Source organism: Dunckerocampus dactyliophorus, chromosome 1, assembly GCF_027744805.1.
Source record: "Dunckerocampus dactyliophorus isolate RoL2022-P2 chromosome 1, RoL_Ddac_1.1, whole genome shotgun sequence".
Classification (NCBI taxonomy): Eukaryota; Metazoa; Chordata; class Actinopteri; order Syngnathiformes; family Syngnathidae; genus Dunckerocampus; species Dunckerocampus dactyliophorus.
This window is the reverse complement of record NC_072819.1, coordinates 14,409,982-14,435,750: the sequence shown is the minus strand read 5'-3', so window position 1 is coordinate 14,435,750 and position 25,769 is coordinate 14,409,982. Positions and strand designations below refer to the sequence as shown.

Below are 25,769 nucleotides of genomic sequence, written 5' to 3'. Positions count from 1 at the left end.
TTTCAAGTGTTATTTTGTACAGACAGGGTGGAATAGTTAAAGTGCTGCCGTTTTTAGTCATGTACAATTAAAATATTTTGACTTTTGGTTTAAATCCGGCACCATTATTAGGAATGGTTGTGGATTTTGTGCTGTATACACAATATTGTTTCCAATTTTAAAATTAAAATTCCAGAGTAGTTTATGCCGGTGGGTCCAGACTTGACACGTATGCTGTATAACATTATGGTCACAAAGCTACAATAGAAGAGAATGTGTTTGTTACAGGCTTTAATTGAGAATTATGACATGTTAATGACACTGTTTAAAGGTGCTGGTGCAGCCATAGCACTATGTTAAGGAAGCACTGGGCCTGTGTGTCCACTCTGGACAAAGAGTGTCCATCTTCTGCAAACCACAACAACCTGAAAACAAAAGCAATAATTGCTCAATAATACTGCATTTACATAAAAAAAATAATAAATGTCATAATATTTTGGCTTTATTGACCTAATTAGGACTAGACAGCATTAAATCCTAGTAAATATAAGCCTGGCTACCATGGTTAGGTGTGTGTCATTCTACCTGACAGGTGATGCTCTGCTCTTGAGTGCTTTATAGAGCTCCAGTCCTTGATGAGGAGACACTCGCCTGTCTCTGCCGCCAAGCATTAAAAGCACAGGAGTCTTGATCTACATTGCATTGGGGGGAAAAAAACACTAACTGATTGCAAGTTCTTAAAAAATATTTAAAAGTGATGCATGGTTTGTGATAACTGTGCTAATTCTTAGCATAGACATTGGCCTCATTGTAGTCATCTCAGCATACAGATATGATCTATATTCTACTAAAAATGGGCTCTGCAGCACCGCCCAGCAAAGAGAGGACAGGGGGAGTCAGCATGACCAGAAAGTCAGGAAGCCACAAACTAAGAAAACAACACTATGAGAATTTTTAGGCAATTTTTATTTATGAACTACACTGAATCGCTTATTTGGAGGAGAAAAAAAAACAACTTAAGAATATTTTTTTTCTATCACAGTGCCCTCTGCTGGATCTTGGTCCTACTTCCAATACATATTAAGCTTTGATTTAAGCAGAAATATTTAATTTAAATGTAATTACTAATTCTGCCATACATTGAGAATATTTTGGTTTATTTAATTATTTATTTATTATTATTATTATTAACAATATTTGTAACATGTACTATACCTGCAAATACATTTTTTTTCTGTTTTATCTGGTTGGGACACAAATTTGTAATGTATTTCATTAAAATGTACAATACAGATACAAATTTGAGCAGGAAACACGTTGTTTATTTCCATATTATAGTGTGTATCTGACCTGTGTAGCATGTATGATGGGTGACCTTTCCAACATGGCGACCAGTGCCTCAGCAGTGGGCGTCTGGTTGTAGGAGTACTGCAAGCCCACGCTGGTGTAACGCCTGAGGGTCCACATTAAAACATGTCCAGTAGTGACAGTGCAGTCAAACGTGTGTTACTGACCAGTCCACAATGTCACTGGTGCCAAGCAAGGTGGCGGCATTGATGACAGGGTTCCTGGCCGCACACGCCCTGTAGAAGTCTGGATACTGAGCCACCAGGTGACATGACAGGAAGCCTCCATGGGAACCTCCAATGGTGGCCATGCGCTCTTGGTCAAGGGTCGCGTCACTGTGCAGCACGGCAAGCACAGCCCTCTGGGTAAACACCATAGATACAAAGATTAATGTCCTTAAAACAGCACAGACTCCTGTCATTTAGATTATCTTTGACAAGCATTTTGCAGTAGGTCCTGAAAAGCAACAGGGCTCTCCTTTCATATGCAGTATACCTGTACATCTTTAACATCCTGTCTTCCAATGTGTCCAACGAGGGACAAAATGCTGTCCTGGCCAAAGCCTGTGGAACCACGGTAGTTCACTGTCAACAGAAAATAGAAACAATACCATAAAAAAACAGTGCAGTGTCCTATCAGATATGAGTGAAGGGTCTCACCCATGAGCACGGCAAAACCAAGAGAGACCAGGCCAGCTGTGGTGATGTTCCACTCTGCTGCAAACTGGGAGTGCGGACCACCTGTAGGAACATCAGAAAGTAGAGTGAGACCCTTTGTTTAACGTAGACCGACCATGGATGAAGACTACAAGTGAATCATGAACAGATCATTGAGTCAGTAACTTTAACGGTGGACCTACCATGTATGAAGACTACAAGTGGTGTCTTGACTCCATGCAGAGGACCTCCATGTGGTTTAACCAGGACCGCTCCAAACTTTACCCCGGCTAAAGACCACAAAGAAAAAAGCTTTTTGCATCCAGTAAGAATGACTTTGATTTGTTTTTGTCATGTTGCTGTGTCAAGCTCACGGTAGATTGCGTTGTCTTCTTCTGGTGGAGGTTCAACTTCTAGAACAGTCCACATGAAGTCAAAGGTGGTGATGGGTTCCTGGAGGGGTTGCCAAGCTACCACAGTCTCACCTGATGAAGGGAGGAACCCTACCAGCTACAAACACACCCACACCACAATTTAAAACAATTACAGTATCATTAAGGAACAATTGTGTTTTTTCTTCTGCAGCTCTCCTTATAGTTGTAAAGGGTAATGGAAAAAACAGAAAGCAACAGCAAGAGACAACAACATCTAGCTAGAACATGGTTTAGCTTGCTTTAAGAGGGGACAAACAGAGAGAGAAAATAACAAAAATCAACAACAAACAACATCAGCAGCATCAACGTTGCATGCTAGTGCTTGGTTTAACTTAACTTATGAACAAAAAGATAGAACATTGACAAGTCAATAAGAAACAACATGACCTGTTCGTGCTTGGTTTAACTTAACTTAAGAGGCGAGCGATAGAGAGACGATAGAGAGCAAAAATCAATAACAAAAGCCATCATTGTCTGTTGGTGCTGGTTTAGCTTAATGGACAGGCTCTGCGACTGACAATAAGATCAGTCACTGAAGTGTCCGAATGAAGCAGCCAGTGGCTATGGATCAAGTGCAAGGACCCTTGCTGGGCTCAAAGCAGAGGCGGCACACACCTGGGACGCCGGGGGGGATGGGGGGATGGGGGGGTGGCTGAGCGACGACCCGGTGAGCGGGGCAATTTTTAAGGTCCCAGGTCGGGACCTTACTGCCTAGCTATTCCCTATTAAATTGTGCAGGTGTACCTAATGTTGTGGCCAGTTTAAATTTAAAGGACAACATAGTTTGTGTGTCTAACCAGAGTGGGTGGTGTGTTGGGGCTGGAGCAGCAGACGACCATCAGGTCTCTCTGGATGGTCAGAATCTTCCAGCTACCGTATACCTTGGAAGTATCAGAGAGGCCTAGAACAGATGCAGGACAGGAGGAGAATGTTTTGAAAGAACATTTTGTCTGTTAAAACAAAAAATCAAAAAGAAAATGACTAATTACCAGAGAGGGAGGTCACTTTTTTTGATCTTCTGTCCACCACAAAGAGGTCCTGATAGAAGGACAGCATGATGAACAATATTGATTGGCCAACCAGGTAACCAGGTTATGTTGTGTAGTAACTACTCTTCAGGCAATGCAAGCTTAATGGGGTTTATTTGGCAGCAAGCAGCAGAGCTTGTAACAAAACTGCTGCAGAAGATGTGAAATAGGGAGTAAAAGTGTGTTTTATAGCTACATCATGTAAGCAGTATTACTAAAGATAAAAAGAGAAAGTCAGGTTTCATATACTACAATGGGATGTCCGGTATTGGCTTTGGACCAATATTGTCCAACTGAATTTCCGATTCCAAGATCAACCGACACCGATACCGATACCGATATGTGTAACATCACATATCTTTTTCTTGAGTAAAATTGTTCTAAAGTAACAATACTCTTAAATGAGTACAGTTGTTTTGTTGGCTACTCCACTAATCTCTGAGTAGATCATTCATGTAATACATATTTTATAAAAGAATACATTTGTGTTTCTTGCTGCCTTGATTTATGTTATTTTTGGAAAGGTTTCATTTATTTTTAGCTAAAGGGGTATTGTTTAAAATACATTAATGCACTGATTACTACTTTGATTGATAACGTTCATGTACTTATTTTATACTCTTATTTTATTGCATTAAAACTACTCATTAAAACTACTATAAGTACATACACTGTGTATGTTTTTTTTGGCACTACTTCGTGTTCTATAGCTGATGTAATGTGAATAACTACTGTGTTGGATCAATAAAGTTCTTATCTTAGCCATCTGAGAAGATCAAATACATTGTTTTTGGTGCCTAACTGTTTCCCAAGTATATTAGTTTGTGTGTGAATGTATAAACAAGAGGCATTAAATTAAATTTCTTTGTAGAAAGGCGCTTGATGAAGTACATTTACTTGTATTCACTTACAGCGCAGCTTCGCCACATCCAATATGGCGGCAACGTTGACATACAGCTCAGCACTCGATGCAGCATCTACGTATATGGTTTTGACAACTTCCTTCTTCCTGTTTCCCAGCGTGCTTTGCTCTACTGTTGTTGTAAATAGCTGCTAAGTTACATGTTTAGAGCTCACATAGCTGTTGGTTATTCTGCATTATTTGTTTGTAGTGTTGCGCAATTTCTATGGAGCAGGTAAATTGATGGTGATCTCTGTTGTTACTCAGGTTGCTCAATATAGCGTTACTTCATCCTCACAGACTTGTGATAGTATTGTCGTGATTGATTGATTGATTGATCGTACTGTTTCCAGTCTCTTGCTAGCGCTCAGCAGACTCTGCCTCCAACCGGCATTAATTGTGTTCTATTTTTTCATGGTGAACCTGTTTTGTCACCATCGCTTTACGTTGTGAATTCTGGAACAGAATAAATTCTGTGCTCACCTACCTGCCTCCAGCCTCTGCATTTGGGGTTCCCAGACCGGCACCTAACCGCACCGTGACAGAATAATCCGGCCATAATATGGAACCTGGTGACACGGACCCCGTTAAGAAATCACTTCGTCTCCAAGCGATGCGCCTCACCAAGCAAGAGGAGCAGTTCTGTGCACTTGGAGCCAGTGTGCAGGGGTTGGCCGAGCGACAAGACGCTCGTATGGCCGCACTTGAGTCGCAGCTCAACGCTGTGCTGTCCGCCCTCCAGGGTCACCCGGCTCTCACTCCACCACAAGCCGCTGACGCCGCTCCGGATCATGCGTCCCTTCCAAGGTCGCCGCAGCGTATCGGATTACGCAATCGAGTTCCGTGCGCTCGCGGCGGAGAGCGACTGGAACCCCTCCGCGCTGTTGGATGTGTTCGCTGACGGACTCGCTGAGCGGATAAGGGACCACATGATCCCTCTGGAGACTCCGGGGAATCTCGACGCACTGATCACTCTGGCCGTGCGAATAGAGAAGCGTTTGTGCCACCGGGAGCAGGACCGCCTGTCCCGTCGAGCAGCACCAGGTTACGACCGGAGCCTTTTCGACGAGCGCCCTCTCTACAACTGGCCGCCATCCACCACGGGAACCACGCCGTTGCTGGCGCCGGAGGAGACCATGCAGCTCGGTGGGCACCGTCTCACCCCAGCAGAGAGGAGGCGGCGCATGCGGCTTCACCTCTGCATCTACTGCGGACAAGCGGACCACACCATCTCCCTCTGCCCCATTCGTCCTGCCACCAACGCTTCCAGACCTCCACCTCGTTTCATCCTAGCTCGCCGATGGACTCACGGACTACGCAGCCGCCTCCTGCTGCTCCAGCGGCCACCCGATTGCAGCTGCCAGGTACACTCGCATGGTCTGATATCAATGTCGATATCGATGCTTTTATCGACTCGGGCTCGGACGATTGTTTTATTGACGAGTTTTTCGTTGCTAATTCCACTATACCTGTAGTTCCGCTTTCGACAGCTAAAGTGGTTCGTTCCCTGGATGGGCGTCACCTGGCTAATGTCACTCACAAGACACGCGCCCTCTCGCTCCGTCTGTCTGGTAATCACCGTGAAATTATGACATTTTTTGTCATCCCCTCGCGCTCTGCTCCCGTGGTGCTGGGGCTTACATGGTTAGGCAGACACAATCCGCACATAGATTGGGCCAGACCTGCCATTGTTAGTTAGCACTGTTGCAAGGGGGTGTGGCCTCGGTCCGCGGCCGCTCGCGCCTCCTCGCACGAAAGTATCGACCTCACCTTGGTTCCTAACATGTATCATGATCTCAGAGAGGTTTTCAGTAAAGATAAAGCCACATCACTCCCCCCCCACCGCCCTTATGATTGCTGTATTAATCTCCACCCGGGTGCGGTTCTCCCTTCCTCAAGCCTGTATAATGTTTCTAAACCTGAGAGAGAGGCACTTGAAGAATACATCTCCTCCTCACTCGCCTCCAGTCTTATTCGCCCCTCCTCCTCACCACTTGCCGCTGGTTTCTTTTTCGTTGAAAAGAAGGACAAGTCACTCCGCCCCTGCATTGATTATCGCGCCCTTAATAATATCACAGTTAAAAACAAATATCCACTTCCTTTATTAGATTCCGCATTTAACTCTCTGCATTCTGCAAATTTTTTCACCAAGCTTGACCTCCGCAATGCTTACCACCTCGTCCGCATCCGCGAGGGGGATGAGTGGAAGACTGCCTTTAACACACCATTGGGTCATTTTGAATATTTGGTTATGCCTTTTGGCCTCACAAATGCTCCCGCAGTTTTCCAGGGTCTCATAAACCATGTCCTCCGTGATATGCTTGGGCGTTTTGTTTTTGCGTATTTAGATGACATTTTAATTTTTTCCACTTCTCTCGAAGAACTCATTCAGCAGGTCTGGTTAGTCCTCCAAAGACTTCTCGAGAACAAGCTTTTTGTTAAGGCTGAAAAGTGCACTTTTCACTCTTCATCCGTTTCTTTTCTGGGGTTCATTGTGGAGAAGGGGCAACTCCGAGCCGATCCTGCCAAGATCCAGGCAGTGGTTGACTGGCCCACTCCTACATCACGTAAGCACCTTCAAAGGTTTCTGGGCTTTGCAAATTTTTACCGTCGTTTCATTCGGAATTTCAGTCGGGTTGCAGAACCTTTGACCAGGCTCACATCTACTAAAGTTCAGTTTATGTGGACCCCAGACGCTAACTCCGCCTTTGAGAAGCTTAAGTCCTATTTCACCTCTGCTCCGGTTCTTGCTCACCCTAACCCTTACTCTCCTTTTGTTGTCGAGGTCGACGCTTCCGATACCGGCGTCGGGGCCGTCCTCTCCCAGCGCTCCACCATCGATCACGAGCTGCACCCCTGCGCCTTCTTCTCACGCCGCCTGACCCAAGCAGAACGTAATTACGATATTGGCAACAGGGAGCTGTTGGCGGTCGTCTTGGCGCTGCAGGAGTGGAGGCACTGGCTGGAGGGCTCGGAGGTCCCATTTGTTGTACACACAGATCATAAAAACTTGGCCTACCTCCGATCTGCCCGGAGACTTAATCCCAGGCAGGCGCGCTGGGCACTTTGCCTGGCCAGGTTTGACTTCACGCTAATGTTCCGCCCTGGATCCCAGAATGGCAAGCCGGACGCACTCTCCAGGATGCATTCCCCACCTATGGACTTACCTCAACTGGAGACCATCCTTCCTCAGTCCCGCATCCTGGGAGGCCTTCAGTGGGACGTGGAGAAGCGAGTGGCGGAGGCCATCAAGGACTCCTCTCCTCCGGGGGACTGCCCCGCTGGTCGCCTGTTTGTGGTCTCAGAGCTGCGCCCGGAGGTTCTACGTTAGGCTTGCCACCCGAGGGTATCACGCACAATCTTCCTCCTGTCTCAGCGGTTCTGGTGGCCGTCCCTCCGCTCGGACGTCAAGGAGTTTGTGGCCACCTGTGCGAGTTGTGCCCGGAATAAGCCGTCCCATCAAGCCCCAGCAGGGCTGCTGCGCCCCCTGCCCATCCCCTCCCGACCGTGGTCCCATGTGGCACTGGACTTTGTGACGGGTCTCCCACCATCCAATGGCAACACGGTCATTCTTACCATCGTGGATCGTTTTTCCAAAATGGCCCATTTTGTCGCCCTCCCCAAGCTCCCCTCGGCACTGGAGACAGCTCAGCTTTTGGTCAAAGGCGTCTTCCGGCTTCACGGTATCCCCTTCGATGTGGTCTCGGACAGGGGACCACAATTCTCTTCGGCACTTTGGAAGGCATTCTGCAGGGCCTTGGGTGCGTCAGCAAGCTTGTCCTCCGGCTACCACCCGCAAACTAACGGCCAGTCAGAAAGAGCTAACCAAGATTTGGAATCCGCCATCCGCTGCGTCTGCCACCAGCAGCCAGCCTCATGGTCCTTCAATCTGCCGTGGATTGAGTATGCGCGCAACACCCTGGTCAGCTCAGCCACAGGCCTCTCACCTTTCCACGGGGCCTACGGGTACCAACCTCCAGCTTTCCCTTCGCTGGAGGCGGAGTCGGCGGTCCCTTCCGTGTCAGCCAACCTGCGCCGCGCCCGCCTAGCCTGGCGCAACACCCGGACAGCACTGGCACGTACGGCCGAGCGTAACCAGCGTTTGGCCAATCAACATCGGTCAGTGGCCCCTGAGTACAAGACTGGACAGCGGGTGTGGCTATCTACTCGCGATCTACCCCTGCACACAGACTCCAAGAAACTACTACCCAAATACATCGGTCCTTACCCTGTGGAACGGGTCATCAGTCCCTCGGCCGTCATGCTGAGGCTCCCCGACTCCCTCAGAATTCATCCTACATTCCATGTGTCCCTCATCAAACCAGTCAGTGTCAGCGACCTAAGCCCTCCGGAGGTGCCTCCTCCTCCTCCCAGGCTCATCGACGGCCATCCCGCATTCACGGTCAAGGCCATTCTGGATGTGAGAAGAAGGGGCAGGGGTTTTCAGTACTTGGTCAACTGGGAGGGTTACGGCCCCGAGGACCGCTCGTGGATCTCTCGTGCCCTCATTCTGGATCCCCAATTACTATCCGAGTTTTACAGTCGCTTCCCGGAGAAGCCAGGTAGGCCGCCAGGTGGCGCCCTTTGTTAAGGGGGGGAAATACTGTCACGTTCCACGGGCTCTTTCTGGTTGCCCCTGTCTCCCGTGCCTTTTCTGTGTTTCTGTCCAGATCCTTAGTTCCTGGCTGTAGGCGGAGCTGCTGAACGCACCTGTAACTGAGTGCCTACGCCACTACTTAGGCTGACTACTGACAGCTGGAGAACGCCGGATTATTCCTTCGCTACACCACGTTCCAGCCGTGTGTGTCCCTCAGCCTCATACTGTTTCCAGTCTCTTGCTAGCGCTCAGCAGACACTGCCTCCAACCGGCATTAATTGTGTTCTATTTTTTTCATGGTGAACCTGTTTTGTCACCATCGCTTTACGTTGTGAATTCTGGAACAGAATAAATTCTGTGCTCACCTACCTGCCTCCAGCCTCTGCATTTGGGGTTCCCAGACCGGCACCTAACTGCACCGTGACACTTTTAGCTTAAAAACAGCTATGAAAGTGCCACTGTTTCACTGTTTAACTACAGTAATTCGGAGATGGTGTCATCATTTATTTAAAACTTACGCGGTTCCAGAGGGGACATGAAAAAATAAAAAAAATTTAAAAAGAGCATTCCCTGATGATATTATCCTTCTATAAGTGAGATAGATTTTCAGCCGAGGGAATACGCTAGATATGCTTACTGGAGCTAAATAAAATGCAATATTAATAATTAATGTTATCATATGTAAATGTCATAGGAGTCCTTGCGTGAGCACTGAGCCTGTTAGTCTTCTTATATTACAATATTTGCTGGAGGAATAAACACTTCTAGACATCAATCAATTGCATTAAAACACTTGTTTTATGAAAAAAACGAAAGAAAAAAAAAATCACCACAAAACACGTCACATGCAAAACACGTGCGTGAGTTTTCTCCGGGTATTCCGGTTTCCTCCCACATTCTAAAAACATGCATATTAGGTTAATTGGCGACTCTAAATTGTCCATAGGCATGAATGCTAGTGTGAATGGTTGTTTGTCTATATGTGCCCTGCGATTGGCTGGCGACCAGTCCAGGGTGTACCCCGCCTGTCGCCCGAAGTCAGCTGGGATAGGCTCCAGCATACCCGTGGCCCTAGTGAGGATAAGTAGCATAGAAAATGGATGGATGGAACTTTTTATACAGTATGTCAAAGTAGTGCAATGTTGAGCGTTGAAAAATTAAAACACGAGTAGGGTATAGTTTTTATAATAATCAGCATTCACACACTACATGCTGGAATGCCAGCAGTCCTCCCTCGCTGTATTGGCTGTTGCTTTTAGCAGTCATAATCTTTTGGGAACTCCTCATAATGTTCAATAATAATTACGTAGTCATTTTTGTAAAATACGCTGGCTGGGATCGCTTCACTTCAGCGGAAGTAAAATAATATGGCCTCAAATGCCCCCTTTCATGTGAACACGCACTTAGCACAGAGCCAAAAAACAGACTTGACAAAGTAAGTTGATAACCACCGTCATGGGACCAATTAAGTCTGATTGCGGATGTTAGATTTTGTTGATTTGCATCTTGAGCACAAAGCCTGGGTTTGTCAAGGCACTTTTGCCGTATACGCCCATTATCGGACATCCCTAATATTTACATACAACAGACTGGCGGAGAGTGAATGGACTGAGGTTCCCCAGGCTGGCAAAGTTAACATGTCACTGATTAATCTTTTAAACTGCATTCTCATGTTTCTCTACAAGAATCAGTAGTGTCCTCCTTACTTTTACACTTAGCGTTATTTGATTGTGAAGAAATTTAGCTCTGAGCTTCAGGTCCAGCTGCACACCTGCTCAGCCTTCCTTTTTTCAGATTTTTTGAGAATAGAGATCCAGCTAACAGACATTTTATTTAAAACCATTAATAATATAATTTAATATATGCAGTATAATAACTGTTTATTTTTACCTTTCGGTTCTGACAAGCGCTGCTGAAGACGACTCTCTGACAATCAGTAGACCAACAGCAGGACGGCAGCGCTTCATAGATACCTGCAAACCCATCTGGAACACACAAAAAAACAAACAATACTATAAATCTAAACAATAATATAAAATATGGTATGGTATATTGATAATTTCATAGCATTTGCAATGGATCTTGAAGGCAATGCCGTGACATACTGTAATTTCTTTGATCTGCTTGCTCACAGAGCTTGATTTACAACACAAATAAGTATGTATTAAACAAAAGTGCCTGTTTGTCTTTGACTCATACGTGCAATCACACTATGTCACAAGCCAGAATCCTTAAAAACGTAAACCTCACATACCAGTTTGTGGCCTACTAATAACGTCTACCAGTGTGGATGTCTTCTTGCTGGTCAAATCCAGCTGTGGAAGACCAATAGTCACTCATGGAACACATATGGATATAAAGTACATCTATACTGTATTTTGTATTGTCCTGTTGTCGGCCATGTACCTGCTGCAGACTGAGGCACTGATGGTGTGGCCCAAAAACCTGACCCTGCAAGTAGATCAGCGTGGACCCGTCTGGACTCAGCCTGGGACAGGACACCGACAGGTCATCCCCAGTCAAACGCTCTGTTTTGGACAGTGTATAATGGATTGGGGAAGACATAGGCACATACAGTGCATATACAGCGTTTTATTTAGAAAAGGTGAGCAAAGTGGCTCACCACAGTGGCCGTCCATGCTGAGCTGGAACAACGCTGACCTGCAAGAGTTCACAAAGAGAAAAAAACGCTGTTCGATTTACTTACTGTACTGAGCTGTAGGTCATTGGAAGGAAAGATTAATTCCAACATGTACTGTGACACCCAAGGACACAATTTGGACAGGTTTACTGGGAGGTGTACTCACCTGTGTTGCCAACTCTTTATACAAAACTGGCTGTGTGTTGACTCATTTTTGGTGGACATTAAATCTATACTGCTATACAAGTTGTACACTGACTACTCTAAATCGAGCCGATTATGATGTATCACCGATTAATTAATATCGGTGAATATGTACCCAATATATTGTTTTTATATACTGTATTATATTACATGCAGTTCTTTGGGGTTTTTTTGCTGCGCAGAGATTCCGTCGCTCCCTTTCTGTGTGTCTCTGTGCCCCCCACACACACACACAGAGGTGGAGTGCCGCTCTCCCTGCCTTACTCACTTGGCTCAGTGGATAATACAAGAAAAACAACGGAAGAAATTGAATTTTTTTTTTTTTACACCATGGTAAGCTGTGACATGTAAAACAATAACACTACACTTTAGTGCCAGGCTGTCAGGGCCCGTCAAGGAGAACATTCTAGTTTTTCTTCACGCAAGTTTTAGAGAGCGTATTACAGTTTTTTAACGTTGTGTAAGTTGCATCTCTGTGAGATAACTATGCAACTATTAATCCACGTGTCCACCATTATCTAAGACTATTACACAACACAACACAGCGTCCCACTTCACTTCATACTTCCATGCATGATTTACAGGGGCTCAAACATTCACAAGTTAATGTTTTCATTAAAATAATTCTGAAAATGTTCCAAGTAATGTATTTAGTTGTAATTAGATATATTGCATGTTTTGAAAGCAGCTACATTGTTACATAAAATGTAGTTTAGTCCCTTGTATTAAGTCTAGTAACATGATGCATGTTTTGATTTCTTTTTTTGTTTGTAGTCAACTTTTTTTCCCACTTTTTAATGCTTGCTTCAGCATTTGTTTTTGAGTTGTTGCAAATACTCAGTGGTTGCAGACAGAACTTTTCAATAGCTAGAAAATATGCTGAATTGATATTGGTAAGATGTTTTTGTGAATAAGCCTTTAATAAACACCTAAGGCATTAGTTTAAAAAAGGTGTGGAGACATTATGTTAGATGCAACAATTGCAGTGTGCAAGTTAGCCAGGGCTCCAACACCAGCAAAGGAAAGAACACTACAAATTGTTGGCAACACCTAAAAGTAAATCACAAAGAGACATGTTGACAGTCTTACTAATTAAACTTCCTAATTTTCATTTGAAAGGATGATTTATGAGATGTATTCCATTGTAACCTTAGTGTAACCTTTAGTAGTCTTATGCTTCTTTGTTTTGATTATTATGTTGATTATTATAAGACTTTATGTTCATGTACAGTATATATTCTGTGGATATCAATGCTCTTATTTTACTGTATACAGTATATCGGCTGATACAGTATATCGGCTGTCGGCCAATATATCAGATATCGGCTTTTTTCAGCCCCCAATATCGGTATCGGTATTGGCCCAAAAAATCCCATATCGGTCGGGCTGTATTCTAAAGTATACCCGACTTTTCTTTCTATAATATTGTCCCATGACAACAATATGACAATCTCTCTCACCTGCGATTGGAGCAAAATTTGAGTCCCAGTCTGAAGGGTTCATGGTACCAACCTACAAAGAACACACACTGACTTCCTGGAGCCCAGCAAGCCTGGAAGTGGTGGTGGACGAGAACACACACATTCAACATAACAACATAACATACCAAACAATGTTGATTGGACTGCATCAGACCTGTCCAGGTGAGACGTCAGCGGGGATGCCATTCAACACGTCCACTGCTCCACTGCACAGATTGAGCACACAAATGACTGGAGTGCTCCTGCTGGTCAGAGACTCGCCCCAATCGTCACAGTACACACTCCTGTCCTGTTTGTGGACACGCAACATGTCCACACATGTCCATTTTTGTATTGTATTGTATTGTATGTACTTTATTGATCCCACAGCGGGGAAATTTACTTGTTACAGCAGCAAGCAAGCAAGACAAGTAAAGAGAACAGTAAAGTAAAGCATCGTGACTACAACATGGTTCAGGTGGTGCAGGTGTTGTAGAGCCTGACAGCGGTCGGTATGTAGGACCTGCGGAACCTCTCCTTCTTACACCGTGGGTGTACCAGTCTGTACCAGGAGCTGCTAAGGGAACCCACAGTGTCATGTAGCGGGTGAGAGGTGTTGTCCATGATGGATGTCAGCTTAGCCAACATCCTTCTCTCCCCCACTTCCTCCACGGAGTCCAGAGGACCGTCCAGGACAGAGCTCGCTCTCCTGATCAGTCTATTGATCCTGCTTCTGTCCCTGTCCGTGCTGCCCCCTCTCCAGCAGCCCACAGCGTAGAAGATGGCTGACCAAAGGACCTCAGTCTCCTCAGCAGGTGGAGGCGACTCTGGCCCTTCTTGTAGAGGGCGTGGGTGTTGACGGACCAGTCCAGCTTGTTGTTAAGGTGAACACCCAGGAATTTGTAGCTGTCTACCAACTCTATGTCCGCTCCCTGGATGTTCACCGGTGTGAAGTGAGATGTTTTCCTCTGGAAGTTATTGATCATCTCCTTTGTCTTGCTGGTGTTGAGCTGCAGCTGGTTAAGCTCACTCCAGCTGTCAAAGTCCCTGATGACCGTCCTGTATTCCAGATCATTCCCCTCTGAAACACAACCAACTATGGCTGTGTCATCGGAGAACTTCTGGATGTGACACTGTGTGGAGTTGTGTGTGAAGTCCGAGGTGTAGAGGGTGAAGAGGAAAGGGGAGAGCACCGTACCCTGAGGGGCACCTGTGCTGCAGAGTACCATGTCAGACACACAGTGACGGAGCCTCACATACTGTGGTCTGTTGGTGAGGTAGTCTATAACCCATGCAGTCAGGTGTTGGTCTACTCCCACACTCTCCATCTTCACTCTGAGTAGTGCCGGCTGGATGGTGTTGAAGGCACTGGAGAAGTCAAAAAACATGACCCTCACAGCGCTCCCGCTGTCCTCCAGGTGTAGCAGTGATCTGTGCAGCAGGTAGATCACTGCGTCGTCCACTCCGATCAGAGGCCGGTAAGCAAACTGCAGGGGGTCCAGCTGAGTGCCCACCAGGGGTTGCAGGTGCTGCAGGATAATCCTCTCCATGGTCTTCATCAGGTGAGAAGTCAAGGCAACAGGCCTGAAGTGGTTAGGCTCCTTGGGATGCGGTGTCTTTGGGATCGGGACCACACAGGAGGTCTGTCACAGGGCCGGGACTTTCTCCAGGCTCAGGCTGAGGTTGAACAAGTGCCTGAGAACTCCACAGAGCTGGTCAGCACAGTCCTTGAGGATTCTAGGGCTGATGCCGTCCGGTCCCGGGGCCTTCCTTGCCTTTATCTTCCTCAGCTAACTTCTCACCTGATCATCAGTTATGGAGAGGGGAGTAGAGGATGGCTGGGATGGGGATGTGGGGGTGAAGAGTGGTGAGTTGGTAGGGGAGGGAGGGAGGGCAGACTCAAATCTGTTAAAAAACACATTGAGTTCATCTGCCCAGATCTTGTCCCCACTGGCTTGGTCTCTCCCCACTCCTTTGCCACGGCCTGTGATGGTCTGCAGGCCTCTCCAGACTTCCCTGGCATTATTCTCCTCCAGCCGCTTCTCCAGTTTCCTCCTGTAGCAGTCCTTCCCTTTCCTGATCTTGTGCCGGAGTTCCCTCTGGACTCTGCACAGCTCCTCCTTGTCCCTTGAGTTGAGTTGAAGACCCTCTTCCTCTTGTTTAGCAGGGCCTTAATCTCGGAGGTCACCCAGGGTTTGTTGTTGGGTAAACACCGCACCAACTTGGAGGGCACAGTGTTCTCCACACAGAAGTTGATATAGTCTGTGATGCAGTGCGTCATGCTGTCAACGTCACTGCCATGGGGACTACAGAGCGCTTCCCAGTCTGTTGTCTGGAAGCAGTCTCTGAGCCTAGCACTGCTCTCCTCAGACCATTGCTTCACAGGCCTCTTCACAGGGGGTTGTCTATTCACTACTGGAGTGTAGCCTGTGACGAGATGGACGAGGTTGTGATCAGAACGACCCAGCGGGGGGAGGGGGGATGAGGTGTATGCATCTTTGATGTTTGCATACAAGAGGTCCAACGTTTTATTGTCTCTAGTGTGGCATTTGACATACTGGGTGAAGGTGGGAAGAGCAGAGGACAGGGAAGCATGATTGAAGTCACCGGAGATGAGGAGGAGGGATTGGGGGTGCTGGTTCTGAAGTTGAGAGACGATGGTGTGGATCTGCTCTATAGCTGCAGCAGCGACCGCTGAGGGGGGGATGTACACAGTCATAGTAATAACATGTGAAAACTCCTTCGGAAGGTAGTACGGCCGCATGCTAACCGCTAACAGTTCCACATCTCTGGTGCACAGTTGCTCCTTCACACAGATGTGTCCCGGGTGGCACCATCTATCATTTACGTGTGTGTGTGTGTGTGTGTGTGTGTGTGTGTGTGTGTGTGTGTGTAAGCTCTACCATCCCCCATGCAGACTCATCATCGTCTGTTGTCTGCTTCAGCTTCTCAGCGATGTAGAGGAGCTTGCTCTCACACTGAGACCACGACAGAACTCCAAATTGGCCTAAAAAAAAAGACAAAATACAGTGTCGTCAAAAAAGCACAATGAAATAAAAGGCTGTAAAATAAATAAATATATTATTGAATCATCAAAAAATACAATGAAATAAATACAAATGCAATAATATATATACTGTATATATATATATTATTATATTTCACAGTTGAACTTACAAAAGTCACTAAAGCCTCATTTATGTGGTTTCCTCAGGGCAATTTAATAATTTATCTCACAATCAATATTTTAATTATTTACTTTTTGGGGCTTTATATTTATATTTATATTTATATTTATATATATATTTATATGTATTTATATAGGTCTAGTTGTTAGCACGTTGGCCAATACAGGAACAGCCTGGAGATCGGGAAAATCTCGGTTCGATTCTCCCCTGGGCAGTTCTGCGTGGAGTTTGCATGTTCTCCCCGTTTGCGCGTGGGTTTTCTCCGGGTACTCTGGCTTCCTCCCACATTCCCAAAAACATGCATGTTAGGTTAATTGGAGACTCTAAATTGTCCATAGGTATGAATGTGAGCGTGAATGGTTGTTTGTCTATATGTGCCCTGCCATTGGCTGGCGACCAGTCCAGGGTGTACCCCGCCTGTCGCCCGAAGTCAGCTGGGATAGGCTCCGGCATGCCCCCGCAACCCTAATGAGGATGAAGCGGTATAGAAAATGGATGGATGGATATATTTGTATATTATACTTAATTTTGGCACAAAAACAGAAAGGTTGTTTTCGCTCCAGGGTTCCCCCTAGAGGCATCAAGAGTAACTGGCCTTTAAAGGCAGTGGCGGTTCTGGCTTGAATGAAGCCCTGGGCGGGTCGAAGTTGTGGCACCCCCAGTACCCTCCCCCCCAATCCTTCATGTCCAAGCCCTCCCAGCCCCCGTTGTCCCCACCTCAACACAATTTACAACTACAGAAAGGTGCTTATTTCACAAGCTCAAGCTCCCCTTAAATTGCATTTGACTTCAATTCACATTTACACAATAAAAACTCTCAGCCAAGAAAACAATTGAATAGTAGTGAGTCTACAGCCACCAAGTAACGTTATCTTATTTGATCATATATGTTCCATAATGTGGTGTACATAAAGTGATGCTATAGCTCCATACCTTTATCTATTGCCCGTTTCTCCTCTTCTTCTTTCCTCTTCTTTCTAAATTGTGCACCTGATGGCTTTGACTTTGTATTTTCCATGTTTTGTGAACACAAATTAACAGCACTTTTATCATCATCTCCCACCTCACCCAATGAGCAGTCAAGGCTAAACCAACTCATACCCACTCACAAGTCCGTCCTTTTTATTTCACATTTTTCCAGTGAAATAACATGTTTGAGACTCTTGGTCTCAGACATAATTCATATAATATAATATTAACAATTAAATATGTTTTATTTTTGAGCAATTACTGTTTTAATGTTCATTTTTTTTACCTTGTAATTAACCTGAGGCCCAGGGGCACCCACCCCCTGCTTCTTCTTTGGTTTGATCCACATCATGAGGTGGTGTTTGATCACCATGGGGGCACGAGTTTCACGCCTGTAGAGGGCGCCCATCTGCCACATATATCTGCTGACTTGATGAGGATTTGACTAGCTGAGCATTAGTAAATAGGATTTTTTTTTTTCTTTCCCCTCCCTGCTGTGCCTCCGGGAGAATGCAGCACTGGGCAATTGCCCATGTGGCCCATAGCTAGAACCGACACTGTTTGAAGGGATAGTTCTGATTTTTTGACATGAAGTTGTAAGACATCACCATTAGCAACACTAAAAATGCAATTAAATAACAAGACTGTGTTGATTAAAAGAGCATTAATTAGTAAGTGACAAAGATATGGTTACGCTAATGAAGGAACATGATAAGCAGTAAGGTTAGCATGGACACTAGCCTTTTCTGAGCATGGAGAAAAACATTTAAATTCTTATCAAATTACAAATAAAAAGGTTTGATAAGCCTATTTTCACATTTTAGTCCATTTTGAGGTTGATGTGTTGTGTTTTATACAGTTGTTTTAGCTTGAAATTGTGTTTTAGTTGTTGTAAAAATACACGCTATAAATATCTAACTAGCTATAAGCTAACGGTAAGGCAGCCGTTTTAGATTGAATCAAAATCAGATGTGGAAAAGGCAGAAAAAAACAAAAGTAATGACTGAATGAGTGATTTCATTTTAAATTTGATCTATAATATTGATAGATGAAAAGCCCAAAGGCATAAAAACAATGTGAAATGTTATATAAATGCCTTTGTTTGTACAATTAGATGGTGGAGATACTCGTACCTTTGATTTAGCTAGCTAGCTAGTTAGATAACTAAATGGATCGATGGACGGATCGATGTATGGATAGATGGATGAATAAAATGACTGATTGATAAGTGTGTAGTCGGAGTAGAAGTGTGTAAATAATTTTATTTATTTTTTTTAAAAGAAGTGTCTCACCATTATCGTACACGCTGCCATGTTTGTTGAGGGCGGTCAAATTGAGGCACTTCCTGAGTCCATGATGGTCCCAAATCTACAAGATGGCAGAAACCATACAAACTGTGTTAAATTAGAATATTATAAAATTAAGGATATAAGGATTAAATGTTAGACAAGACCACCAGTGTCACCTCCATTAGTTGTTGACCACCTGTGTCTCTGACCACCGCCCTCACACCACCAATGGGGGACAGTCCACTCAGTAGTCTACACATGAATAACAAAATTATTATTTTGTAAAATATACAGTATTTGGTACAATACTGTAATTATTTTTTCTGATATTTAAATAAAAATTAAGTCATAATAATTCAAACCATTTTTCCCTTAATTTTCAAAGTTATAAGCGTAAATCAGGGGTTTACAAAGTGCAGCCCGGGAGCTATATGTGGCCCACAACACATTGCAGAAATTTCCGTACTATAGTGCACACTGGTATGTGAGCTGCACCCACTAAATTTAAAGAGAAAAAAAAGATTTCTACATATATAGGCCGCATCTGTCTAACACGGAAAGTCTAAAACGTGTAACTTTTAGACGCGTGTAACACAGCTAGTAGCCTACCAGAAAAGTCATTCATCGCCGTCCTCCTCCTCCTCCTGTGAACTAAAACCACTGGAGTCGTCTTCTTCAGCATCACAATTGAACAGCCTCATAATTCCTTTGTCACAGACTTTGTCAGTCTTTCTCGCTCTTTCATTGTCGCTCTCAGAGTCACTTTTGTCTCAAGGCAAATTAGACCTTTAGCTCAAGCTATCCTCTCCATCATGCAGTAGTCCAGCCTTTCGAAACCCACTGGTGATAGTGGAGGACTGGTGGTCCGAGCCGTGCAAACAGAAGCTGTCGTAATTCTACACTTGATCGAACTCACTTAAGATGTGTCAGAGATCGCTGCATAAGACTTCAAAATGTGATATTAGCTTCCGCTTCACCCGTCCACGAAGCTGCACTCTGAACATCATGGGAAATGTAGTTTCTAACCATAAATTAGCCACATCACTGTATAAGCCGCAGGGTTCATAGCTTGTGAAAAAAGCAGCAAATTATTCTGAAATTACTGTAAACAAGAATAAAAGAGCAAAAATGTGAAAAATAGAGCAGAAAGGCAAAATGTAAAGAGAAAAGACTGAAATTATACTAATAACCAATAACAACATAAAGCTATGTCTTTAAAAATTACAATTATTAATATTTTTTTACCTTTTCACAAAAAATATACAATATCAAAATAGCCCTCCAAAAGTTTGGACACCCCTGCCGTAAATACATTAAAAAAAAAGAAAAAAAAGCCGGAGGTTCATTGGAAGCAGCCAATAATTGGAGAGAGACTGCTATTTCCTCACTGTTAAACTCATTATTTATACACTATATATACACACAATACATAACTTTAATAATGATTTGGAGTGCATGAGAAAGTGTAATGGAAACATAAGGAGCAGCTGAATTGAAGCCAGCATTAATTGCACTTCATAAACAGCCCATGGGGTTATTTTTTTAAATCCATCCAGGGGTTGCCTTCAGCCACGGTTATTAATGTCTAGTGCTTTTTGATCCAGCGCTAATTTAAATGAACACAATATATTACGGTCCCTTAACACTTTATTGTGCCATTTCCGTCTAAAAGATATCAATCAGCACATAACAATGTACTTTAACCTCAACATAGGGACAGGATATTAATCATTTTTTACTGTACATCCTATTAAATACATCAAATAAATACAGTATTACCATGCATGTGTGTGTGTGTGTGTGTGTGTACTGACTCTGCAGAAAGTGGTCCACATGGTCCAGGTGGGAGGACTGTCCTGATTTTGCTCTGGTCGACAGAGTCCAAGATGAGAGTCCATTGTTGTGAGTAACAAAGTCTGGATCCTCTAACAGCATCAGCCTGACTCCATCCTGACAATAAGCATCCAGCTTGTCCGTGTTCTATTTCAAGACTTAAACGGGAAGTACAAATACGGAGTTGTACCTGCAGTCACTGTGATCACGTTGACGTCTGCTGGTTGTTGTTGCCTTACGTCAGCAGAAAAAGCTGCAGGAAGAGAGCTGACCTCTCTGTGTATCCTTGCCACCTGTGTGGAATCCATCTGCTAACAACGCCAACATTAGTAATAATAATAATGACATTATCCGCTCGTTAAAGTCATTCACATGTAACTAGATACATATATTTATAAGACCCAGCTGCCCTAGTCGACAAACTACAACAATGAAATAAAGAATGTTGACTTTCAAGGTGCTTAAGCTTCTTACTTGATCAATTGTCGACTCACATGTTGTTTAGAATGTTTGCAGAGCCTCCATGTTGGCTGGACGAGTGGACCATACCACTGTGCTATTTTCAGAGGGGTGTAGCTGCAGAGCAAAGAGCACAAAAGAGAGCGCCAGAGATCCCAAACGTTTTTGTTATATACACTGTACTGTCTTAAAAGACGGACATTAACTCATCATTTGTGGTACTGTGTCAACAGTAGCCATTAGGCCTATTTTAGTAGAGCTGCAATATACAAAAACAATAAGGGGGAGTGAGACAAAAAGCATTTTGAAAAAGTAATTTATTGAAAACAACAATTAAACTGAAATAGGCTCTCCAAACCAGAACAAAAAATGTTTTCAGTAGGACTCAGTAATGAGGAGCTCCACCGTTCTTGTTAATCACTTCAAAAATTGCTTTGGGCATGCTTGATGGGAGTGTTTCCAGGAGGCTAGTGGGAACATTGCTCCAAGTGGTGAAGATGGCTTCACCAAGGGCATCAACTGTCTGGAACTGATGGCCATTTTTATAAACTTCCCTTGCCATCCATCCCCAAATGTTCTCTATGGGATTTAAATGAGGGGAACATGCAGGATGGTCCAAAAGAGTGACGTTATTCTCCCTGAAGAAGTCCTTGGTCAAGTGAGCATTGTGAACTGCAGCGTTGTCCTGTTAAAAAACCCAGCTGTTACCACACAGACGAGGGCCCTCAGTCACGAGGGATGCAACATCTGCATCCGTTTGACGACCCTGCACCACCTGAAGCTCCAGTGTTCCACTAAATGAAAAAGCACCCAGTTGATGATGGACCCCCCTCCACTGTGCCGGGTAGAAAACATCTCAGGTGGGATCTCCTTGTCATGCCAGTAACATTGGAAGCCATCTGGAGCGTCAAGGTTACATTTTTTCTCATCAGAAAATAAAACTTTTTTTCCACCTTTCAATTTCCCATGTTTGATGCTCCCTGGCAAAGTCTAAACGGGCAGTTTTGTGGCCTTGAAGGAGACGAGGTTGTTGAATTTGATTTTTAAACCCTCTACCTGCAGATGCCGTCTGATGGTTATTGCACTGCAGTCGGCACCAGTAAGGGCCTTAATGTGGGTCGAAGACCGCTCTGTGTCTTGATGGATCCTCCGGCTAAGGGCCGGTGACATTTTTTTTGGGTCTACCACTTGACTTTTTTGTTCCATAATGCTCAGGATTTTTCAAAAAATGTAGGATGACTGATTTACTGCACCCAACCTCAGCAGCAATGGCACGCTGTGAGAGGCCTTGCTTATGCAGCTCGACAATCCGACCACGTTCAAAAAGAGAAAGCTTCTTAGCTTTAGCCATCAGGAGGGCATGACAGTGTGAATGCCTGACACAAAATGAACATTTTGAGCAAAATTTGGCTTTTATAGACTGTGGTCTTAAACTTTTGATCATCTGATAAAAAGCCTATTTCAGTTTAATTGTTGTTTTCAATAAATTACTTTTTCAAAATGCTTTTTGTGTCACTCCCCCTTCTTGTTTTTGCATATTGTAGCTCTACTTAAATCCTCATTACGATCCAAATGTAGATGATCAAAACCATTTTGTAGTTCAGATGTTTTTTCCAATGCTTTTTACAATTTCAGTAGTTTGTGATCTGTAAAGCAAAAGGTATCCATTTGTAGATCTTCCTTTTCTGCAAGCTGTAGTGTTTTGTTTAAATATCATTAAATGTAAATGAATGGGTTCCTAGATCCAGTGCTTCTTCTTGTTGAGTTCCGTGTGGCCTGCTGATGATGTTGTCCTTTTCCATGTTGTCGTGTTGATATGATCCTTAGTATTTTTCCAGATCCTTGATGTTCTTGACAACAAGAACGCTGGCCTGTGGTCCTCCATTTAACTTCATGAAAATTGTGCAGCTGGCACTCCAAGTACCTTGGCTTTTTTCCTGCTTCCTCAGATCACGTGCTTTCTTGAGAGTGGCGTTCAAGGCAGCATTACTATCCTAGAATATCTTATTCTAACCTCTCTCAGGCATTGAACTTCTTAGATGCGTCTTTTTAGATGTTTTTTTTATCTTTAGAACGGACAGAAAAGACAAAGACACACACTAGGTCCCCAACATGCAACATCCGACTAGCGAACATTCGGAGATACGAACGCAAGGTGACTGGTCTATATTTTCATGTATTTTGCCTTGCGGTAACTCCATCAGTATTTATACTGCTACATGCTTGACCAGTAGAGGGCACTGTGACACTGCTAATGGGACCAACAGGTAGAGGAAGAAGAGAGAGGAAGGCTAAATTGTAGCTGTATGATAGTATGAAGAGTTAATAGGCCTGCTTAATTCTACACCACCCACAAAACACTACCTCTTTTAGAAGAGTCTAACAATGACGACGATTTGTCCTTTTTTTAATAATTCCTCCTCCTCCTCCACCACAACGACGTATGCTCAACCACTCCTCTTCAAAGGTAAATAACATTTATCATTACGTATTATTATATCATTTTATTATATCAATATTACTACTGCATCCAAACTCATATTTACATACATACACATATACTGTATATGTATACACGTACATGTTGTCACGAGGTGGCGAGTGTCAGTGATGGATCCCAAAGCAGACAGCACCACACAAGTACAATGCAACAAAAAGTATTTATTAAAGTACTACTAAACAGAAAAGTCAATGTCCATGAAAAAACACAACACAAAATCACCGGCTCAAGTCACGGGAAAAAGGGAAAAGTAAACACTAACAAAAAACACTGCAACCACGGATAGCAGGGAAAAAGGGTAGAACAAAAAAAGTCACTATCGTCAAAAGGAGATAGGAAAAAATACTCACAGCTAGGTAATCCAAAAATCTCTGAGCAAGGCAACCACTGCAACGGCAGGAAAGAACATGCAAAACTAACCACTACTCACAGTAGGCACGAGGTAAGGCATAGTATAACTGCCTGTTTTACTATGCACAAGACAATAAAACTCTCTTGAATCTTGAAGAACAGAATAGGGCAAGGGTACAGAACAAACAGGTAATCATGGGAATCAGGCTTGCAGGAGAAGACGTTCTGGCAACTAGGTGAAGTTGCTGCCTGGTCCAAATAGTCCAGCGTTAATTGGACACAGGTGTGCCTGCTCCACCTCTGTAGGCTGAGTGTGCTGTGACGGAAAACAAACATTAGGTGGTAGCAGAGCAGCACACTCACTCATGACACATGTAGTACCTATATCATTGGTAATATTACCTTTTGTTGGACGAACCAATTGTGTTCGTTGGTTGGGGACTTAGTGTATTTGTTTATGTCTCACATAAGGACTTTGGCTGATGGGTAAAATTCCCCCAAAAAGTGCAGCTTTCCTTTTAAGTGTGCACTGTTTTTACTATATTCTATTTATGGGGCGACGTCCTCGGGGTGAATCTGCTGTTTCTCACTTTATGCATGCATGTATGTACTGTAACTACAATGTGAAGCAGGAGCTGAACTCATTCACATATAATTATTATTACTGGATAATAATAATAGTAATAATCTGAGTCACAAGTTGCTGTATACAAGTTGCTATACACACACACACACACACACACACACACATATATATATATACACATACATATACATATACACACACACACTCCTGATCAAAATCTTAAGAGCAGTTGCTAGAATTTGCATTTTGCACATTTGGATCTCAATGAGGTTTTAAGTAGAGCTACAATATACAAAAACAAGAAGGGGGAGTGAGACAAAAAGCATTTTGAAAAAGTAATTTATTGAAAACAACAATTAAACTGAAATAGGCTGTTTATCAGCTGATCAAAAGTTTAAGACCACAGGCTATAAAAGCCAAAATCTGCTCAAAATTGTCATTTTCTGTATATGTACAGTATGTGTGTGTGTGTGTGTGTGTGTGTGTGTGTGTGTGTTACTGGTGAATAGTGCCATGTGTGCCGTAGAAAGTGCTCAGAACTGTTAGGAATGAGACATGGTGAGTCACGTTTTTGTATTGTCCGGGATATTTCGTGATTTAATGTTTACTGTGTGTTAATATTTTGTCATTTTCAATGTAATGTGCATTTGAGGGTGTTTGCCAATTGATATGAGCCCAGGCTGCACTTCTGAGTCAAGTTTTATACTGTAGACTTTAATGTAGTTTCTTCGTTGAACTAACTTGTAATTATTTATGTGCAGCGTAGATTATCCCGTGATAAGAGTGAAGGGGCCAAGAGTGGCCCATTCAAACAGAGGGGTGTAGTGCAGACGGATGACCACTAGGAGGTAGGGGAGATCATAGATACATGATCATGATACATGACCAGTGATTTGGTTAGTGCAGATGCAGAAATGAAGTAGGCTACTTGCACAATTCCATAGGATTTTTTTATTTTACCTTTTTGTTAAAAAAAAAAAAATGTAAGTACATTTTTTCCCACCAAAAAATAAAATATAGGTAACATAGATTTAAAAAATCAAATTGGGCCACTCCGGTCAGGAAACAAACAATAAACAAATCAAAATGTAAAATATATATATATATATATATTTTTAAAAAATGATAATTTAAATGTAATCTGCCTTAAAGATTTTTTTTTTTTTACTTGTGTAGGAATAGTTATTAGCATTTTTCTGTGTATCACAAAGTCTGTCACAATATAAGTCAAAAGGTGTGCATCATTAGTCTATTTTCATCAAATCAAAATCAATATATATATATATATATATATATATATATATATATATATATATATATATATATATATATATATTACTGCACATT

The 25,769-nt window shown here is 43.5% G+C and overlaps 1 protein-coding gene across 5 annotated transcripts; it reads right to left on the bottom strand.

The window, feature by feature from the left end:
- Positions 1-49: 49 nt before the first annotated feature.
- Positions 50-21,071, bottom strand: zgc:136971 (S9 family peptidase). 5 transcript variants are annotated; one of them, XM_054788885.1, is made up of 22 exons: positions 21,021-21,056; positions 20,717-20,837; positions 20,508-20,643; positions 18,870-18,945; positions 18,697-18,772; positions 16,151-16,254; positions 13,423-13,557; positions 13,248-13,339; positions 11,566-11,603; positions 11,349-11,470; positions 11,197-11,257; positions 10,833-10,927; positions 3,406-3,454; positions 3,214-3,317; positions 2,357-2,492; positions 2,186-2,272; positions 1,986-2,066; positions 1,822-1,910; positions 1,494-1,687; positions 1,330-1,432; positions 565-671; positions 63-404 (listed from the first exon to the last, which is right to left on the bottom strand). In XM_054788885.1, the coding sequence occupies exons 2-22, from the start codon at positions 20,832-20,834 to the stop codon at positions 305-307; spliced, it is 2,103 nt and encodes a 700-aa protein (XP_054644860.1). In that variant the 5' UTR covers positions 20,835-20,837; positions 21,021-21,056; the 3' UTR covers positions 63-304. The 5 variants fall into 5 exon arrangements, with proteins under 5 accessions (XP_054644879.1, XP_054644860.1, XP_054644869.1 ...); XM_054788894.1 differs by having other exon boundaries at positions 20,717-20,834; positions 21,021-21,052; XM_054788876.1 differs by having other exon boundaries at positions 64-404; positions 20,717-20,834; positions 21,001-21,067.
- Positions 21,072-25,769: the final 4,698 nt, after the last annotated feature.